The sequence below is a fragment of the Columba livia genome, chromosome 15 (assembly GCF_036013475.1).
Source record: "Columba livia isolate bColLiv1 breed racing homer chromosome 15, bColLiv1.pat.W.v2, whole genome shotgun sequence".
NCBI lineage: Eukaryota > Metazoa > Chordata > Aves > Columbiformes > Columbidae > Columba > Columba livia.
Genome location: NC_088616.1, coordinates 10,831,086 through 10,850,461, shown reverse-complemented (window position 1 = coordinate 10,850,461; position 19,376 = coordinate 10,831,086). Strand labels below are relative to the sequence as shown.

Here is a 19,376-nt window from a genome sequence, read left to right as displayed (position 1 = left end):
ATGCCCATGGTTGCGCTTGGCACCCAGCTTGACGTGTGCAATCCCTGCCAGGTCACTGCCTGGGATGTCCAGAAGCGCTGTCTGTCTGTCTGCAGCCCTCATTCAGGCTGTGCAATCAGCTCTGCCCAGTGTGCAGAGGCGGCTCATCACCTCCGCTGGTGCAGGGTGCTGTACCGGTAAAACTGTGCATTGGCTGGGATCACTGATCCCGCTGGGAGGCGGGCAGAGGCTCTGCCAGCTGAGTCTGGATGGACGTGTGCGCCCTGCGCTGTGTCAGAGCACGGTGCTCGGGTCAGGGTGAAGATCATCCCCCCGTCCTTCTCTCCAGCTCTGCCTGGAAAGCACTGGGGAGCTCAGCATGAAGTGAAACCTTCTGGTCCTGCCCAGGGATTCACCCATAAGCCAGGGAGGAGCCTCCTTTATTCTACATTTAGTTCTTGGGATTGACTCCCCCCTGGGACAAGCCCATTGCTGAAAATGCCTTTTAGAAGCTCTGGTCACAGTCAAAAGTAATCAGAAAATGAACTATTACTCAAAGTGACTGGGAGTTGCTCAAGATTTATATGCTTTGGGCAGCTGGAGCTCCATTTGCTGGGATACCTGGGGAAGCCGCCGCCACTAGCACACCGTGACCGTTTGCAATTTCACACCGCTTTAAACTCACTCTCATTGAGATTGGGGAGATGAAAAATGTCTTTATTAAAGGAAGTCACAGGTCCCTGATTGGCTGCTGAGTGTGTTCTAACGTGAGTGTGGAGGGCAGGAAGGGTGCGGGGGGGCATGGGGGTCACCGAGCTCCCAGGGGAGCTGGCAGAGCACAGCAACTCCACACAAAGGGTTTATCTTCGGTTTTCCTGCTGCTTGGAGCAGCTCGAGGTGGTTGGTAGCATTTACTTTGGGCCAGCCAGGTGGGCTGTGAAGCCTCCATGGCCCCACAGTTCTGTAGGAGTGGGGGGATGTGACCCCCGCAGGGTTCAGCGCAGAGCTGTGACATGGGGATGGTGGGGACAGTGCAGACCTGTGACACATGGGGACACTGGGGACAGTGCAGAGTTGTGACACATGGGGATGCTGGGGACAGCGCAGGGCTCGGCTGTCCCACAGTCCAGTACTCAGGTGCGCATCTCACCACCCATGCAATATCACAGCTTTTCCTGTCTCCTTCTTTTGTGGCTGTTTGTTCCTTGTCCATAAATCCACCGTAGTCCCACTGTAACACTCGCTCCTGTCCCCTGCCCCGGTACCCAAACAGCTGCTCTGCAGGGGTGTCCCTGACCAAGTGGCACCTTTGCTGCAGGACAGCAGAGAACACCCAGAGCACTCGGTTGTTTTTCACTGTCTTTACGTGTCAGAGCATCCCTGGGTGCTGCTGTACCTCGCCTCTGGCTGGGACCCACCGTGCTGGTACTGCTCCCAGACCAGGTACCTGTGAGCACACGTGTGCAATGTGCTTTGATAATTCACTCGGTTAAACATTCTGTTATTTGTGCTCCTACAAATACGAGTCTTGGTGAGCGATCTCTGCAGGCATCCCGCAACGGTTCACACCTTGAGCAACAAACATTGTACAGCAGAGGTGGAGCCGTGTGGGGAGATGGTTGTGCTTCCTGCTGCTCTTTTTTCTCCAGCAGACCTTTGTGGGTATTCACTCCCAAATGATCTTTTATCCTTGCATTTGTATCTTTACTCCAGGAATCATGCACTAAACCTGGAGTGAAGTCAAGCACAGACCCTCCTCCCAGCTCATCCAGCCCCAGTTTACAAAAGGCTCTGTTATTATCCCCGCATCCACACTCTCTAACCCTGTAATTAGATGCTTAGACTATGATTGCCCCATTGTCCGCTGGATGGGTTTAATCATTCTTTTCTCCTACAGTGGCAATTTTGTTCCAATTAATTATTTCAGTTTGAACAGCAATAGCTGGTTGAGTTTAGAGAGAAATTAAAAGGGTAGAGGAGGATAATGAAGAGTGAGCTAACTAGGGAGAGATGCGAACAGGGCTGTGCTTATCCCTGCTGCTCTTCCAGGCTCTTACCTGCTCTTCAGAAAGCTTTGGCAGGCTGGAATGTGTTCTCGCTGGAAATGGGGATGCTGCGGCCACAGAAGCACCACCTGGCTTCACCCCTGCCTGGGAGGTTCTTTGCTGGGTCTGATGGAAAAAAGAGGTTATGCTCACAGTGCAGCCCGGGAGGGAAAGCATTTATCATTCAGGCTTTAATCAACACATCTTAAACCAGTAGAGACAGGGTAGGTTTAGCTGGTTGTACCATAAACCTTGTGTTTTCCTGGCCAGCGAACACAGGTCCCAGTTCAGTCCCAGCGGAGCAGGACCTGTGGCCACGTCCCATGAGACTCTCCCGGGATGCAGCTGCACAGTGACGCGATGGTCCAGGTGGGACCTGTGAAAGCAGAACAAGGTGCAAAAGAGAAGTGATGTCTGGTCCAGCATTCATGGGTCAGCACCCCCTGAGAGTCTCTGCAGTCCTGGTTTCCAGAGCAGCGTTGCTGCTTCCACTTGAGTGGTTTCAGCTCTGGCTGGAGGAGAAGCAGCAGTACAGGATCAGGGGCTGGCGGGAGCATGGGGCTCCCCCAGCCCCGCATCCCCCCGCCTGCTCACGGTCGGGGCTGCCTGCCCACGGTCAGGGCTGCCTGCCAGCAGCACTTAGCTGTGCCTGTGCCATCACCATGTGGAGCATTCACAGCAATCTGCAGAGCAACATCTGGTGGGGTTTCTTCCCGCCCCAAAACATCTGGCTGCTTGGCCAGCTGGCAGATAGAAGCTGCCAGCCAAGGGCAGACACGCATTCCTGGTTTACAGCACCATGGCAAACAGGAGCAGGTGACAGGGCTGGTGTGTGCAGGGAGGAGCAGGGCGGCTCTGCCACTCTGCTGTCCTAGTCTCTTGGTTCCCCCAGCTCACAGCAGCGGGGCTGCACCTTCCCCTCCCGCCCAGGCAGCAGCAGCGAGCTGGGGCAGCTGCAACATTCTGGGTCCATTCCTGGCTCTCCGTGCAGTGTGAAGAACCCGCCAGAGCCACAGCACCTCTGTGAGCCCATCCCCAACGCTTCTGGCCTCCGTTACTGTTAGACAGCCGTGTTTTTTCTGTTGGTGTGGCTGGGGGATCAGCAGGGCTGGAGCACCTGCCAGAGCGGATGCTGAGCGGGTTCTGTGAGATGCATTCACCTACAGCCAATGGCAAACCATGATCACCAAATCACTCATTAATTTAGTGGAATTACTGGCTGGCATGGGCACCATTCTCAAGGTGATTTGGGATGCAGCTGATTGGAATTTTAACAATTTTTTAAAAAAATTCTAAGGTTAGACAAGGTTTTGAAGGGAGAGAAGAAAATATTTCATGCCTTTCAGGAGTTACAAAAATGCTGCCTGTGCAATTCATGTATAATTCAATGAATTCCAGAGTAGTTTGAATATTTAAATTATATATGATCAAAGCAATAAAAAAATCTGCATTTCCTCACTCAGACCCCCCCAGACACAATGCTCCCAAGCATCCCCTCCCCAAAAGGCAGCTCCTCACTTCCACATTCCCAGATCTATGGAGCCTCATTGCTCCAAAGAAATTGAATTTGACTGGAAAAATACGGCTGCCAAGCACAGTCACTATTCTTTAATAACTTGGTGATGCATCGTGGCTCCAGCAGCGCTGTTGCCAGGGCAATGGCCGTGGCGGCTGCAGGGCAGGCCTGGGGAGGGTGATGGGCACGGTGCAGGACGCAGGAGCCCCCGCGCTGCCTGCATGCTGCCTGCACGTTGCCTGCATGCTGCCTGCACCAGCAGCAAAGCTCTGGAGGGTGGCAGGAGCCCACTGAGCTGCGACCGCGGCACTGAGGGATGGAGTGGTCTCATCCCCCACCACCACCTTTCTCAGGCTCTGCAGAACGGCAGCCCCGGCCCCTTCACTTGTCCCCCCATGTTTCTCCGGGGGGTTGTTGGTTCCATGCTCCAACCCCCCTGGACATGTCCGTCTCCTCTCCCGGCTCCTCTGCTCCAGGGCTGGGACGTGGCAGCTCCCCAGCTGCGGCCGTGGCCAGTGGAGCCAGGAAAAAAAAGGAGAAAAACCACAACAACATGTAAAATGCTCCCTCTGCCCCTCCCCTGCCCTCTCTCCAGATGCTGTAAATTTTCATTAGTATTCTGTAATTTAATGATCTATTCCCAGAAGAAAATTAGTCTTCAATTTACAAAAAAATCCCTGTTAATTTAAGCATAATAGTAGGAGAGCGATGTGAGTGTGGGATCCCTGTCCTGCAGCTCCTGCTCCTCCCTCTTCACAGCCTTGCAAAGGGCAATTACGAGGGAGAATTTTAATAATACACTAAAGTCCACTTGAAATCTCCCAACCAATTCTGCAAAGAGGTTCCTGGGGGCAAGAAAAGCAATTTCCTCCTGAAACAAGAGGTTATTTTGAACTGGGCAAACACAGCGATGCAGCTGAAGGTTGATGCTGGAAGCCAGGGAGAGGCAGGGATGTGCTGGGAGAGATGTCACTGCGCACCCCGGTGGGAGATGCGCGGGTGTCTCCGTGATTCTATGATTCTATAAGGCTGCAGAGCCCGGCTGTGCCTGCCTGCCCTGCCTGTCCTGGGACAGGGACAGGGCATCTCTCCTCCGTGTGTCCTGCTGTGGCGAGGTGGGTGTAAATCCTGCGCCAGCCGGGAGCCATCTCCTCTGCAGATATTGAGACAGATGATGGTGGCTTTGCTCATTAGAGGCTGTGGCAAAGGGTAGGTGCTGGGAGTCTCTGTGCTGTGGAAGAGCTGTGAGGGGAGCTCATTAACTTGAAAAATTGGGTCCAGAGGGCTCATTTGTCTGATACCAGTTCACTGTTTTTTCTAGTAATGTGGAAAATGAGAGAGGGGGATCTGAGCCTCTCCTCTGTGACCGACTCTTTGATTTACCCCTTTCTTATTCATGTCCTCTCTTTCAAATTGCCTTTAATATTGTTTATTTTCCCTAGGTCTTAAGCCTGTCCATGTGGAACACAACCCTTTGCTCCGTGGTACCCACGGGACAGCTGCGCCACTGCTGCACGTTTTGTGTCCTGTACCACAGGGATGCTGCCCAAGGGGCCACGATGCTCCCCTGGCCAGGCCAGAGCAAGGCTGGGGAGGGTGGAGATGGGGATTTTGGCTTGTCATCTATCTCAGAGAGGGGCTTTGGTTTGGGCAGAGCTGCAAGGAGAAGGAGAATGCTGCCGAGCCCCTGTCAGCACTTCTGCGCCCAGCAAACGGGCACTTGGCATCTCTGCTAACGGGCACCAATGTAAGTGAAGATCCCTGCACAGCCAGCCATGCCCCAAGATGTTGTTAAATTAGAAGTGAAATCTATTTCCTGTTTAAAGAGGAAAAAAAAGAAGGCGAGTGAACTCAGAGTTAAATATAGATATATGATATGTAAATGAATCTGACAACTGAGTGAATAAAAAATGAAGCTTTAAATTATTGAAGGGTAGGAGGAGATGGCGCATGCAAATAGCATTAATGTGGAAAAAGGCAGCTCTCTGAACAGGGAAAGGAGGTTTTGAAACATAATTATTTCTTTTAAGAAAAGGGCTACACATTAAACAAAAGCCAACAGAACCCGCACGTGTTTATTTCAGAGATCTTTCTTTCCATCCTGCCACTTTATTCTCCTGGCTTTTTTTTTCCTGCTGCAAAGCAATGAGAGAAATTGAAGGCTACTGAATTTTTTAGCTTTAATTAAAATAAGATAAATTAAGTTTTTATTGCTACAAGAGAATAAATGAGTCCCAGAGATGGCCAATCACAGGCTGCCATTGAGAAGCCCGGGAGAAGGTGTTTGCTAATTGATTTAGCAAGGACAGGGCTCTTTGGCCCTCAGAGCCATCACAATCCCAGCCTGCTTTATCACCCCCCTGCAAACCCTGACAACTTCCAGCACGTTTGCAGAGATAGCACAGACTTGACTTAAATGGAGAGATACGCACCCCGAGATTTGAGCCTGCCAGGAGGGGGTAATGGCACCTGGACTGTGAGGATGCTCTGGGTGCTCCAGTTCCGCTGCGTGTCGCAGGGACCGCGGGGCTGAGGAGGCTCCTCCACAGGCCCGGCTCAGGAGCATCTGCAGAACAATATTGAAAATAGAAAACTAGCTAGTTATTTTCATAAGCGGTAAAGCTGACAAGGAATTCTGGCGGAATGGGCACTCTGCGAGTGCAGTAAATGTCCTCATTACCTTCCCCACAGCTATATTTATGCCTCTCTGACCCTCTTCAGGACTGACAGGGCAGGTTACGGCTTTGCGTTTCCTAATTCAGTACATGATGGCTTGGGACGAGTTGTTAAAGCTATAGATCAAAATGTCATTTATTAGAAAAGCGCATCCCCGGGGATTCTTATCCTTCGTTTATTATTTGTCGTGTGCTGACAGTGTGCTCTGTTCTGTCTAATCTGTCTTTCCAGCCCTCATCGCTGCATCACCTGAGAGCTTCCCAGGGCTTAAAAAATGATGTTTTGCTTCCCACTCCCTTCCCTGCTCTGCCAAGCTGGTGAGGGCTTCAGGATTTATGAAAAGTGCATGGGATTTATTTTCCTGTTCACTTCTGAGTCACCAGCGGTGCAGGGTCCACCGGTCCCCGCAGTGGAGGGGGGACCCCAGGAGCTCCCCCACCCAGGACGCTGCTGTTGCAGGCTGGGGTGCTGCTGCAGAGCGGAGACCTCAGTTGGCCCTGGCATCCCGTCAAAGTTTGTTGAAATAATTCTGAGCAGTGACTGGAATGCCTTTTTCACGGAATTTGAGCGCTCTGCAGGGGCTGGATGTGCTGAGCTCAGGCTGTACCTCTGCCTGGGTTTGTGCCAGCCACACTAACCCATTAGGGCAATTCCTCCCTCCCACAGACAGCTTTTGCAGTGATGAAGTGAGCAGGGAAGAGTTTTCCTCCTTGGATCCCCCCCTCATGTTCACTGTCTGCTTGGGGGATGCCATTCATTTTGCTTGTCCTCTCCTCAGGCCAGCAAACCCCCGGAGCTGTGGGAGCTGCAGGTGCGCACACGTCCACCCGCACAGCCTGGCTCCCATCTGCTGAGGCAGCAGAAAGCTCTCCTTGATAGATGAAGGCGGCACTGACAAATTCTGCCACGTCCAAGTGAGACACAGATTTTGCCACTGAGGCTCCTTCGCAGGACACCCGGCAGCGCCTGTCACAGCACCCTCCTCCATCCCCGGCAGACCTGGTCAGGGAGCTCAAGGAGTTTTTGGAAAAGCTCATTTCTCAACTCTAGGAAGTCCTCCATAGCATATCTGTCTCACTTTAAAGACTTTCTGCTACTTGAACCGTTACCCTTGGGCAGGTCTCCCTCCATGAGTCCATGAGGATGTTGCCCTTGTCCTCCTGCCCGTGGTATCCACGTACCCAGCCACAGGCTGTGTTTGTACAGTGGTGGGGAAAGCGAATAACAACCTGACCCATGTTACAATGGAGATTAAACCTGCCTTGCTAATGATCTAACAAAACTCAGAGCTCATCATAGCCCCAAGAGCTGCACAGAGTTTGGAGGAAGCACTTTTCCTCTGAGTTGAGACCCAGCTTTGTCCTGCCCGGGTGAGAGCTGCTGTCAACCTTGTATAACTGACCCATTCATAGACCAGCCACCCTGTTCTCATGCCTGTCCCCGGTCCAGGGAGCACTGATGAGGACTGTGGTGGGGAATCTCACGGAGCCAACCCAGTGCTTGGGTACAAGAACACCGTCTCCACTTGTCTGTTTAAAGCACATGTGCTTCCCGAGAAACCCCTACCCTGTCCTCGCCCCCCAGGATGCCCAGGTCTGAGGCACCAGCACGACAAGGAGCTGCATCTGGTCCTGCCTGCCAGGTACAGCCCCTCAGCTGGGCACCTTAGGGACCACTGGCCCTGTCTCATGGCTCCAGTGGCTCCCAGTGTGAGTCCTTTCGTCCCCCAGTTTGGCTGCCGTGTCTCCATGGCAACGCGCTTGCCCTACTGCAGCATCCTCGGCTGCCACTTCCAGCGCCGCATTTGTATTCCCAGCCTTTGTCTCCTGCTTGGCGCTGGCAGCCGGCCAGGCCAGGCATCCATTTCAAAGCAGCCTTTGTTTTATTGGTGAAATAGTTGGTCAGAAATACACGGGGTTTAAGCAGGGCGAGAACAGCATTTCTTTACTTTTCTTCTTCCCCCCAGCCAAGATGCCATCGATGGGCAGAGCTGTAACCTGCACCCTGCAGGCAGCACATCCCCTTGCCAAGAGTGGGCAGACACGGGTCTGCGCACGCTGTGCTGTGTCAGATGGGCAGGAGCAAGCAGGAGGAGACATTTTCTTTCTCTCTCCCACTTCCTGGGCAGATCTGAAATTTTCTTTCACAGTCAGACATGTCGTTTTCAGAGCAACCCTGTCCCCAGGGTGGATTTGCTGAACTGCAAAGCCCAGTGGCTGAGACCCCAGTCCCTGGGCAGGGGAGAAAGCTGCTTGGAGCACAGGAGGAGCCCAAGGGCAGGATCTTGCCGGCAGCTCTGTCCCTGCTGCAGGGGCTGAGTGGTGGTTGCAGTTTCCAGCCTTGTTGCCAGGGGAGATCAGGGCTGAGAAGATGGGTTGATATTACACATCTGCCCAGTGTGCACAGATAAACACCAATGTGTGGGTGTAGGTGCATTGATGCAGGTTTAGTGGAGACCCTGGCTCCCAGGTGCTGTGTTCCTCGGCTCTGGTTCCTCAGAGGTCCTTCCCCAGAGTGGGGACACCAAAGGGGACGCAAAGGAGGGCAGTGGTGTGTCCCTGCTGAGGTTCTGGCGCTCCCCAGCGTCCCCCATATGCTCTCAGAGCATAAGGTGAGGCAGGATGAGAAAGGAAAGGGTGTGGAGAGGTCTGAAGACTTTGTTAAGGGCAGAAGCAGAAGCTCTGTATCTCAGCTTTGTCCAGAACTAAGGTATCTCCAGGAGCAGCCCATCCTCTGATAAAGGTGTCCTTGGACAGCAGGAGCTGGGCAGCCCTGACGGCAGCTGTGGGGAATTTATCTGGCAGCAGGAGGAGGAGGAGGAAGGTTTCCAGCCCTGGGAGGATCCAGAGGAGCAACCAGGAGCACCCGGCCAGTGATTATAAAAAAAGCCCAAGTGGAAAAAAAAAAAAAGTACCTTTTGCAAGAGATATAAATAAAAATAGACAAAAATTAATTCAACACTTGGGATATACCCTGCAATTTTTGTCAACTCAACACAGATTTGCAATGAATGAGATTCACGCACTGCACACCTGCAGCCAGGGACGGTGGAGATGTCAGTCCAGAGCAGCAGACTCCAGTCTCTGTTATCAGAGAATTCTGGAGCGTTTGATACTGTGAATCACAGCTGTCCTGCAGTGTTATGTGGACATACCAAATAACTGTTTTCAGGTACATTCAGGAGCAACTTAAATAATCAAGACTTTAAAATTAGGGTTCTGAAGTGCAATGCAGCCATGGTAAATAAATAAAGATTGGACATGTCTATTGCACTGCACCGCTTAGGAGAGCAGGGATGCGGGGACAGCATAATTGGCTGATGCAGAGTGAAATCCAGGCTCAGCGATTCCATTTTGCAGTTGGCAGCCTTCCCAAACGCAGATCAGGGAAAGCAAGTTGGACTGGCTTTAAAACACAGGGAAATTCTTTATATTTTATAATGTTTTGCTGATTTGAAGGGTAGGATTAAATTCCCATTTAATCACCCCAAGTTCCTGCTCTCTGCTGCTCTGATCGCTCTGTAACTGTGACGATGCTGGGAAGGCGCTGGGAGCCTGGAGGCAAAGCAGGGAATTCTCTTCTCCTGAGCACAGATCTGACACTGTTTGCTGCTGCAGCCTGCGAAATCGGCACCGCCTGGTTCATCATGAGCCTTAGCCCAAGATTTTATTTTCTGGCTGGTTTCCTGCTCTGTTTGGAAGGCAAGCCCAACACTTTCCCTTAGCAACTTGCAACTTTGTCATTTGTGTTTCCTCCTCCTAATTATGGATCCTACAGAGACCCAAATGTTCCTCACTAACACAGACAGCCCGGTTGATTTAACGGGGCAGCTCCTGGGCAGGCATTGTTTGTATGAGTAAGCACTGCCTGTGCAGTACCTTTGTATCGCCACCTCTCACCGTCGCTGAGCTATTTTTAAATAGCTCTAAAAATGCATCCTGTAAATAAAGCCTCTACAATGAACAAGGAGAGAAGCTTCCGAGCAGAGCAACACACAGAGCCCCTGTGTTAATGAGGAGACTGGTTTCCCTTGTCTGTCAGATCAGCTCATTTAGATTATTGAAGTCAAGTGCAATTTTGAAAACAATCTGTTTTGCTCATGACAGCATCTTCATTCTGTGTAATGATGCTAAATGTAACAAGCGGCAAAGGGTTATTGACGGCAAATTCTCCACGTTCCCAGGCCCGCACTTCTCACGTCGCTGGATAACAGCAGCCCCTCGCTTTATTCTCCCCAGACATTAAGCAGAATGTACTTTCTAACATGTTTTCTTTCCAGCTCCATGCTGGAACCTTCATTTTGCGGGAAGCCCTGACAGCAAACTGCAGATAACGGGGAAGGGTGGAGGGGATGTGAAATGTTGACATGGCACCAGCTCGTTTTAAACTGGTTTTAGTCAGTATGTTTCGCCGTCTCCTGTATTCTCGTGCTCTAATTATATGAAAATCCCAATTACAAAGTTCCTGGGGGTCTGAAGATGGCAGGGCCAGGTGTGTGCCAGGCTGGCAGGGTGCAGGTGTGGCTGTTGTTGCTGGGAAAAGGTATTTGAGGATCACTGCCCAGAAGGGCATGTTTAACCAGTGGTGAAAATGTAACCACAACAATCTGCCTTTGGCAGCTGCCTGGATGCAGGGCAGGGTGTTTGCCCTTGAATAGTTGTTTCCACGATTTCTGATTTCTTCTGTGGCCATAGTGCTGTGAGACACTCAAGCAAACAACCAAAAAGTAGCTGACAGTCTAACCATAGTGTTAACAGCACCAAATACAACATTGCCCAAATCTTCACCGTTGTGCTCAGAGCGGAGGGTCAGCCCGGGAAGCAGCGAGTCTGCGTCTGTGCTGGGGATGTGTGGGAAGGGTCTGCCCTGCACAGGGACCCTCGGCTTCACCCCTTTTCTGCGTGGTGCACCAGTGCCCGCGAGGTGACTGGCGCCTGGTGACACCTGTGTCCCGCGCATCTGGCCCGATTGTGGTGTCGATGCGAGGAGGAGCTGACGGGATGAGGAACGGGGTCAGTTAATGCCGCAGATCTGCTGACAGCGCATAACCAGCTGCGGTAGAATATTTACAAGGCAGAATGGAAGCAATTGCTGCAGCACTCCAGTCGCTAAGACCACGTGCATAAATAAAATTAGAGAACAATCTAAAATAATAAAGAAGGCTACAGACCTTGACTATGAATTTTATTGACAGTGGTATAATATAGTTAACAAAATGACAGAACAGGAGTACATCATGCATTTATTAGCCTTCCTAACTGAGGCCAGACTTAGCAGCAGTCCTCCTACATCAAGAGAAGATAAAACAGGACTGCTGTGAATGGAACAGCAAGCTAAATCGGACTACAGGAAGTAATGGCTTTCAGTTACACACTATTACATGACAATCCAAATTTTTTCATATGAAGAAAAATAAACAAGAACAAAATTAACTTCCAAGTTATTAACAGAAGTTAAGAAACTGATTTCAAATTGTCAGTGACCTTTTAAGTACTTGGAAAATAATACAGTCACTTTATGCATGTGCACGCTCTGCTCACAGTAATACAAGGTGTATTATTAAGCCTCTAAGGAAAGGACAAAAACACCCTTACTGGGTACTCTGCATTGTCATAAATGCTGGTCTTCCATAGTGTAGGATTTTCTTCAGGTGAAAAATACTTTCCTCCATTCATGCTGACAGAAAGACAGTTGATATTGTAGCAGATTTCAGAGACAATTGCTCATTTGTGCAGGGCATCCATTTATTTCACAGGTGAATAACGTAGCATTCATTTTCTCAGTAGCATTAATAAGAATGGTAAAGGCCAACTGTGACTGGGCTAGAAAACACTGGTGATAATGCGCAAGCAGGACGCAAAAAGAGAGTGAGAACTTCCCTCTGCCAACAAAACCACTTATCTCGGCAGCTCTTACCATAGAGCAGGCAGGATGACGCTTATTTCCATGTGAACAGCGGAAGAGACTTGAGAAGAAAACTGAATTTCTGAACCGTAGGCACCTACAACAACAACTCAACAACAGCTTTTAAAGATTGCTTTGCAGAGATGTGGCTACAAGTGTGACACATCCCCACTGCCAGTGCACCTGGTACGGCACCGGTTCCATCCCGGTTCAAACCTCCTAAGCCGAACCTGATGATCCGCATTCACTGTTCCGATGCAGCCTGCTAAGAGGGGTGCGCCTGCGTCTTTCTAAGAACTTTACCCCGTGGGCATTGGAAACTGGAGGTAGAAATTAGCCATAATGTTTTCAAATGCAGGTATGTTAAATGGACTCCAGATTTAAAAGCAGTACTGTAAGCAAGCTTCTTATTCTAAATGTTTCTTATTCAGCCAGTAATAACACTTTAAATCGCTCTAACTAAACTTAAAATATGATAAGGAATGAAATGGAAAGGAGATGAGAAAGGAGATCTCCATTTCAATGAAAAGGAGATCGTTTCTCTCTCATTTTGAGGCGTTTTGCAGCTCTCACTTTGTCAGGGTTTGGGCTACAGGGACCCGGTGCAGTGTGAGTTCCCCCTCCCAGGGACAGGTCTGTATGAACAGTCGCTCACTGCCCGGTGCTGTTCCCTGCCAGCCTGCCTGCTTCCCGCCTCGCTCGTTCTTGATGTGACTCTTTCAGTTCCCTCCCACTATTCCCCGTCAGCCCTTTGACTGGTTTGAGTTTTCTAAATTAATTTTGAGGATGTTTTTTACCGAAGTCAAGTACAGTAACATGGGGTGTGGATCATGTATTCCTCACTCTTAGTTTTATGTGTTTGAAGTTAGAATATCTCTGTGTAGTTTTTGGATTAAGCTTTATGTTCACGTAAATCAACTCCTAGCTAGGTTTGCAAGTGCTAGATACATTTTAGCTCCCTCTGTCAACCCAATGAAGTCAGTGGAAGGATAAAAGAAAGGCTTATCTTACTCTGTGGTGGTTATTTAGACATTAGCGCTTTTCCCCCATCAGTTTTGGTAGAGTTATCGATGCCCTGAAGTTCAGAACTGAGCCGAGCACAGCGGCAGTGCCCAGGAGCTGACAGAGCTGCCCCACGTAGGGAAAAACCTGTGTGGAAATGTGCGTATGTTCCTTCGTGAGCCTCGTCCTGCACCGCTGGGGAAACACGGGCCTTTTCTCTAAGGTGTTTCACTCCACAGCACATGGAATTACGTGTGAATTTCAGGACAAGCCCCACAGCGATGCAGCAACCGCCGAACCGGCCACCTGGCCAAGGGACGGTGCTGGGGAAGGTCCCCCCGTCCCCATGCTGCCCTGGCCGGTGACAGGGCTGTGTGTCACTGCTGTGTCACTGCAGGGCTGTGCGTGTCACCGCAGGGCGCCCAGGCCGGGGCACAGAGGCCCCCGTGACCCCCCGGCCCCTCTCCTGATCGGGGCGGCCGCCCGGCCTCGCACACACAAACCGAACGGGAGGCCCGGAGCAGTGCGGGCCCCTCGGCGGTGACTCCCCCGAGAGCCGGGGGCCTGTCCCGCGGGCCGGGGCGGTGCTGCCCTCCCCGCCCTGCCAGGCCGCCCGCCGCGGCGCCATGTCGGGGAGCGGGCGCCCCGGAAGTGCTGCGCGGGGCGGAGTTTCCCTTCCTGTGTGGCGGGGCCGGGCCGGCCGGGTGAGGAGGCAGGAAATGGCGGCGGTGCTGCAGCTGCAGCTGCCGGGCCCTCCCGCTCCGCAGTGCCGGGCCCAGGCCGCCTAGAGCCGCCGCGCCAGCGCCGGGCCCGGGCCGCAGCCACGCCGGGCCGGACTCTGAGCACTTTACATACATGAGGTAGCGGGCGGGGCCCGGCGGCGGGAAGGGCGGGCGCCGCCGAGCTGAGGCGCCAGCGGGGCCGCGGGCGGGGGAGGGGCTGGGCGGCTGAGGAGCCTCCGCGCCCGGGGCGGCCCCGCTGCGGGGGGATGGGGGATCGGGCTGGCGGCTCCGGAGAGGGGGAGGAGGGGTTCCCCGGGAGCGGGGCACGGGAGGGGCCGGGCCCGGGGCCGCGATCTCCCCGCGGAGCGGAGCCCAGACCGTCGGGCTCGGTTTTGTTCGGTCCCGCGGGGCTGCGGCCCCTCAGCGCCGGGCTGCACGGGGAGGGTTCCCGGGCTGGTTCTGGACAGCCCCGGGCTGAGGTGATGCAGCAGAACGGTTCCCGGGCAGGAGCAGCGCGGTGCGCTGGGGCCGGCGCTGCTTCTGCCCCGCTCGCCTCGCTGGCCCTGGGCAAACGCATCATTCGGTTCCTTGGCAATTCGCGGGCTCCCGCTTCCTCCTCAAAACCAACATATGGAGCTCGATGTGCCTCTTAACCCCGCTCCAGTTTTATTTTTCACTCTGTGCTGCATTGCTGTTGACATGGTAACCAACACCACTTTCTGTTCCAGAGAATTGGAAGCTAAAGCTACCAAAGAAGTCGAAAGAAAACTAAGCAGGTAAGATACTAATTTAAATTCCCTCCCGCAGTTCAGATCAAGAGTTAGCCTTGGGCTAGAAATCATTGCAGGCTTTATCTGGAGCTTTAATCTCATGGTAATTGTAATGATAAAAACCTCTTGAATTTGAAAATGCCCTCTATTGCACAGAGAAAGCTCTGCAATGTTAGTTAATTCTATCAGCTAAACACCTTTTTAGCGTGTTTTCTTATGCAAAATAAAAATATCAGGTTCTAGAATAGAATTTCTTTAATACAGTAGGTTTTTGAAGGGGAAAAATAACTTACTTTTGTGTAACAATAACTAACAGTAACTAAAGCATGCACGGAGGGTTTGTTTGCTTTTTCCTATACAGTTCTTGCAGATATGGTTGGGAGCCAAGAAGTAGTTGCTTTTGGCCAGAAACTCACTTTGAGCTCAACAGACGCTGTATGTTGCCATAGAACTCTTAGGGTTTTGCCTCTTTCCGTGAAGAGTTAAAGGTGGTGAATTTCCAGGTATAAGTTAGCTTGTATTTGAGAACTCTGTAAAATGGACAGTTCCTTTTTTACATTCCTTAGCTGAAGAGCCAAGAGTTGAATTAAGAATTCTGTGCCGGTAATATACACCACTCTTCTATTTAAGAAGTTATGTCTTCTGCACCATTTATTTTTCCTAGGGTGACCTGCTTGCAAATATTTACCTTTCTGTTGTTGACATTCTTTGTTTTTGACTTTTGTCCTACTTTCTTGTTGTGTTCTCTTCCAGTTAGGCCTCAAAGAGACTTTTGCTTTTAAACTTTTAAGGGGACTTCTACTAGGGCCATTTGAAATGTGCTGAAACCCTGAATATAACCAATAGAGTATTAGTTTTTGTTGCCTTGTCTTTTTTCTTATTTACTGTGCCTAAGCAGTCTCCAACTTCCAGATTGATTTGTGATTGCACTCTGGAAACTGATTGGTTTTCCCCTGCTGTCATGGGTGTCTTCCTCTTTTAGGTAATATGCTTAAGCATGAATAATTTTTCTGGTTTTGTTGCTGAAATGCGTGAAATCTTTCAGATACACTTGGCATATTGCTTTTAAATACAATGTCAAGGTCATTGTTAAATGGACTTTACTTGAAGGGAATTATTTCAAATTGTAACTCTCTAAGTAATCTGTCCACAAAAGGCACCAAAGTGTGGTGTAAAGAGAAGAAAAAATAATTGGCATTCTGTGGAAAGCACTCAGTGTGCACTTGATGCCAGAAGCGATTTCAGGACGATATTATTTAGATGAACCGAGTGCTAAGTTCAAAACAACATTGTGGTGCACGTCTCAGTTCTCTGGTTTTTGTGAGTTCTGTCCCACTTGCAGAGGGACAAGAGGTGACAGGGAACGATGGAGCTGCCTCGACTTGGGGTTCATGGGCTGGGGACAGAGGCAGGTCTGGGTAAATGCTGCTGCGGAAGGGGACTCTGGGTTCTCTGCCACAGAGGGATCCATTTTATGCATTTAAAAGATTCAGAACCGGGTTTAAGTTAACGATAAAGTACCCGTTGTTTCGAAAACCTGCAGTCTAATTGGTTTAGGTTTAGCGAGGGAGTTTTCATCACGTGGGCACAGAGCCTGATAAAACTGTGCCATGCCTGCTCTGGATCCGCCTGATTAATTGTTTTACTGTTGTAGGACTCAACAGATAGCCCTCATTCTTTCTTTAATGTCATTATTTGCACTCTTATTAAATTTGCAGTGCCCTAGTCAAATTGTAAAAGAACAAATATATTTTCCTGGGAAAGGTGAATAGACCTGTGCTACAGTTTTTCTTAATCTACAATTGGATGGCATATATATGGGATGTTGGCATTGCCACAGGGATGTTGTGAAGTCAGCTTTGGAGTTTATGCTTCTAAATTAATGGGCAGAAAATACTTTTTTATATTATTAGAACTCTTGACCTGGGCTGCAGGTTCACGGTCGGATAAGTATTATGGCTTTTATTACAGCTTGTCCAGTTGGAGTGATTAGTGCTTTAAACTCAGGATTAGTAATTTGGCTTGTTTAGCCTTTTGGAAAAGAATCTTCATTTAATCCCTGCTCTTTTATAAAATGCAGATATGCCTGGTCCTGTGCAAACATTTCTGATCTCAAAATAAACATAGTGCATGATTTGTAACAGTAATTCAAATAAATCTATTGCACGCTGTATCGTTGCATAATGTTCCAAATTAAATGTCACCTGTTTAATCTGCTGCTGAACAGGAACTGTCCATTATTAACTGGAGAAATGTGAGAGTTAAATTTGTTTACAGTCGGGAATGGTAAAAATCACCATTTCATTCTTCTGATTTAAGAAATAACTTTTTATTCTGTTTGGTAAACAGGGCTTTCCTGCCTCATTTATGTGGAACTGAGAGAAGGTAAATATCTGAAATATGTGTACAATTTATTTGTTTCCAAACACAGGAGTTAGACTCCTACTTCACAAGCATGCACATTACAGGGAAGATGCACATGCTGCTTTTCTCACCTGTGTTTCTGCTCTGGACATTTCATCTGCATTGCTTGCAGACTGTCCATGTTCTAGGAGAGCAAACTTTTTACCTAAAATAATGTAGACCTCGAGATTTCATATATGTATTCTACCAACTTTCTGCTGTACTTTTTTTTTTCCCCCACTCTTCCATGTTAGAATAACCACCATATTTCCATGAGGCTTTCCATATTTGCTTAGAAAAAAGATGAGATGGCTCAGTGATAGAGAAGTAGAGAAGCAGTGAGAACTGTGGTCGTTTCTGTTGCTGTTTAAGCACTTGATTTTTCTGTTGGGTGTTTGGGGGTGTGGGTTTTCTCCTGATAAACTTCTTGTGGGAAGACTGCTGCTGTCAAATGGGACGAGTTTACTGCAAATGGACAGCATTCTGTTCATACTTCTCAAGACCTTTGGAGACACTTAGGCAAACCCATGCATTCCTTTCTCCTCTACACACACTTTTCCAGGTCATGCCTCATTGTCAGGTTGCTCCCTTAAGGTAACTTGCGATTACCTTTTCTTTTTGCAGTCTTAGAGCAGACACGTTGTGCGGTGTACTTGTTGAGTCTGCGCTGTTACGGGTGAAGCAGCCCATAGTCCGGGTGCTCTTAGGTTGAGCTGCTGGACTTTGCAGTCGTTTGGGTTTGTGCATCTGCTGCAGATACCTTGTGTGACCAGTGTGGCTATGGAGACGCAGTTTAATCTGTCATCTTCGGTTCTGCCTTTGTAAATGGAGATGGGGACTGTTTAGTGCTGCCACTGAAGTCTTGTGTATTTAGATTGTAAACTTCTTGGGAATGAGGTGTGTGTTTTGTATGCTTGTGTAGTGGACAACATCGCAGGTGGAACTCCAGGCCGAAACTGCCGTTATTCCAGAAACACAGCCGTTATTCCAGAGCTATGACATCTTCACAGTGCATGTAGTTGGGAACATGGTTTAGTTGAGCCAACATCTGCAGCAGGAAAACAGGAAAGACAAGTGCCTTCCAAGTCATTGATAGTGGTAGACATGGTAGTTAGAATTCTATTGCTTCACTTTTAGGGTGATAATTTAAAGACTGAGGTATTTAAAAGCAAAAAAGAAAGTAGCTGACACATTTACTAATTAATTATTCATTGAAGTAATTGTTTCAGTTTTTAACTTGGCAGCACCTCTTCTATATGTTAATAGCTGGAAAGAATTAACACATACACACACACAGGACATCTGTAAATAAGTGGTTTTGTTTTGTTATCTGTGCCTGAGGCTTTCTTTCCTCCTCTGTAATATGCTGAGTGCTTTTAGTTGCCAGAATGTTTCCATTTAAGGCACTGGTGGGTTTCGTTGGGGTTTTTTGTTAAGTTCAAAGTACAGTTTTCTATTCCATAAGCTTGAAGAGTGTTCTTTATGGTGTAGTACGCTATTTTGTGGGAAGCACTGATAAAGGAATTGGAGGATCCTTTTTTAATCAAAATACACATTTTCTAATTGTTTCTTGTGTAATACTGGTTTAGTAGAAAAGCTAGCTATTGTTTTTTATAGAAACTGAGAAATCTTTTTTTTATTTTTATGTAATTGCATAATTTAAAAAAATATTAGGGAACTTGTTAGAATACAGAAAAATAGTCAAAACTTATTCTCAGCAATATGTTTGAAAGTCAGTGTAGAATATCAAACCTAGGTTGAACACATACTATGTGCATGCGTACATGTTTACTGTCTTTGCAGAACTGTAAAAGGTTTTTCAGTGCCAGATCGTTCAGCGTAGCTGTCCGACAGTGTTCCACTGGGGCACTGCAGGTTAATTAATAACTAGAAGGAAAGCAAATGGTGGAAAGCATTTATTTAAAAAAAAAAAAAAAAAAATTATATATTTGTCACTGTCGATTTTAGAGTGGTTTCAAAAGCCATTGTGTATATAATCACTGCTAATTCTTACTTTGGAGTTTAGTCCATGTAGTAAATATGTAAAAGGTAAAAGTCCATAACTAGTTAGGCAGAACGGCTGGTTGGGGTTGGGTAGCAGTTGTGCTGGTGCTGCTCCTGTGCTTGGCATGGGCTGAGGGACATGCATCCTTTTGGGAAATGGACCCATAAATCTCTTTTACCTGCAGTTAGGAACACGGGGCTGCTCAGAGGGTGGCTGGTTGTTCAGCTGGGCTCCTCTCTCCAGTGGCAAAGTGCTTCCCGTGCATCACCCCTGCCCACTACTGCCTGGCATCAGCGCCACGCAGGGTCACCCGTGTGCCAGCACCAGCGCCACGTGGGGTCACCCATGTTTGAT

At 49.2% G+C, this 19,376-nt stretch overlaps 1 protein-coding gene across 15 annotated transcripts in view; it reads left to right on the top strand.

Annotated features, from left to right (window-relative positions):
- Positions 1-19,376, top strand: part of TNRC6A (trinucleotide repeat containing adaptor 6A) — a 70,753-nt gene that overhangs the window by 12,449 nt on the left and 38,928 nt on the right. For 7 of the 15 annotated variants that reach the window (XM_065031151.1, XM_065031150.1, XM_065031139.1 and 4 more), the window contains exons 1-3: positions 13,796-13,982; positions 14,573-14,620; positions 16,964-16,999. In XM_065031151.1, the coding sequence (XP_064887223.1) occupies positions 13,978-13,982; positions 14,573-14,620; positions 16,964-16,999 (89 nt within the window). In that variant the 5' untranslated portion in view covers positions 13,796-13,977. Of the gene's footprint in view, positions 1-13,794; positions 13,983-14,528; positions 14,621-15,527; positions 15,597-16,963; positions 17,000-19,376 lie in introns of those variants that run through there. The other 8 variants (XM_065031135.1, XM_065031142.1, XM_065031137.1 and 5 more) reach the window with 8 other exon arrangements.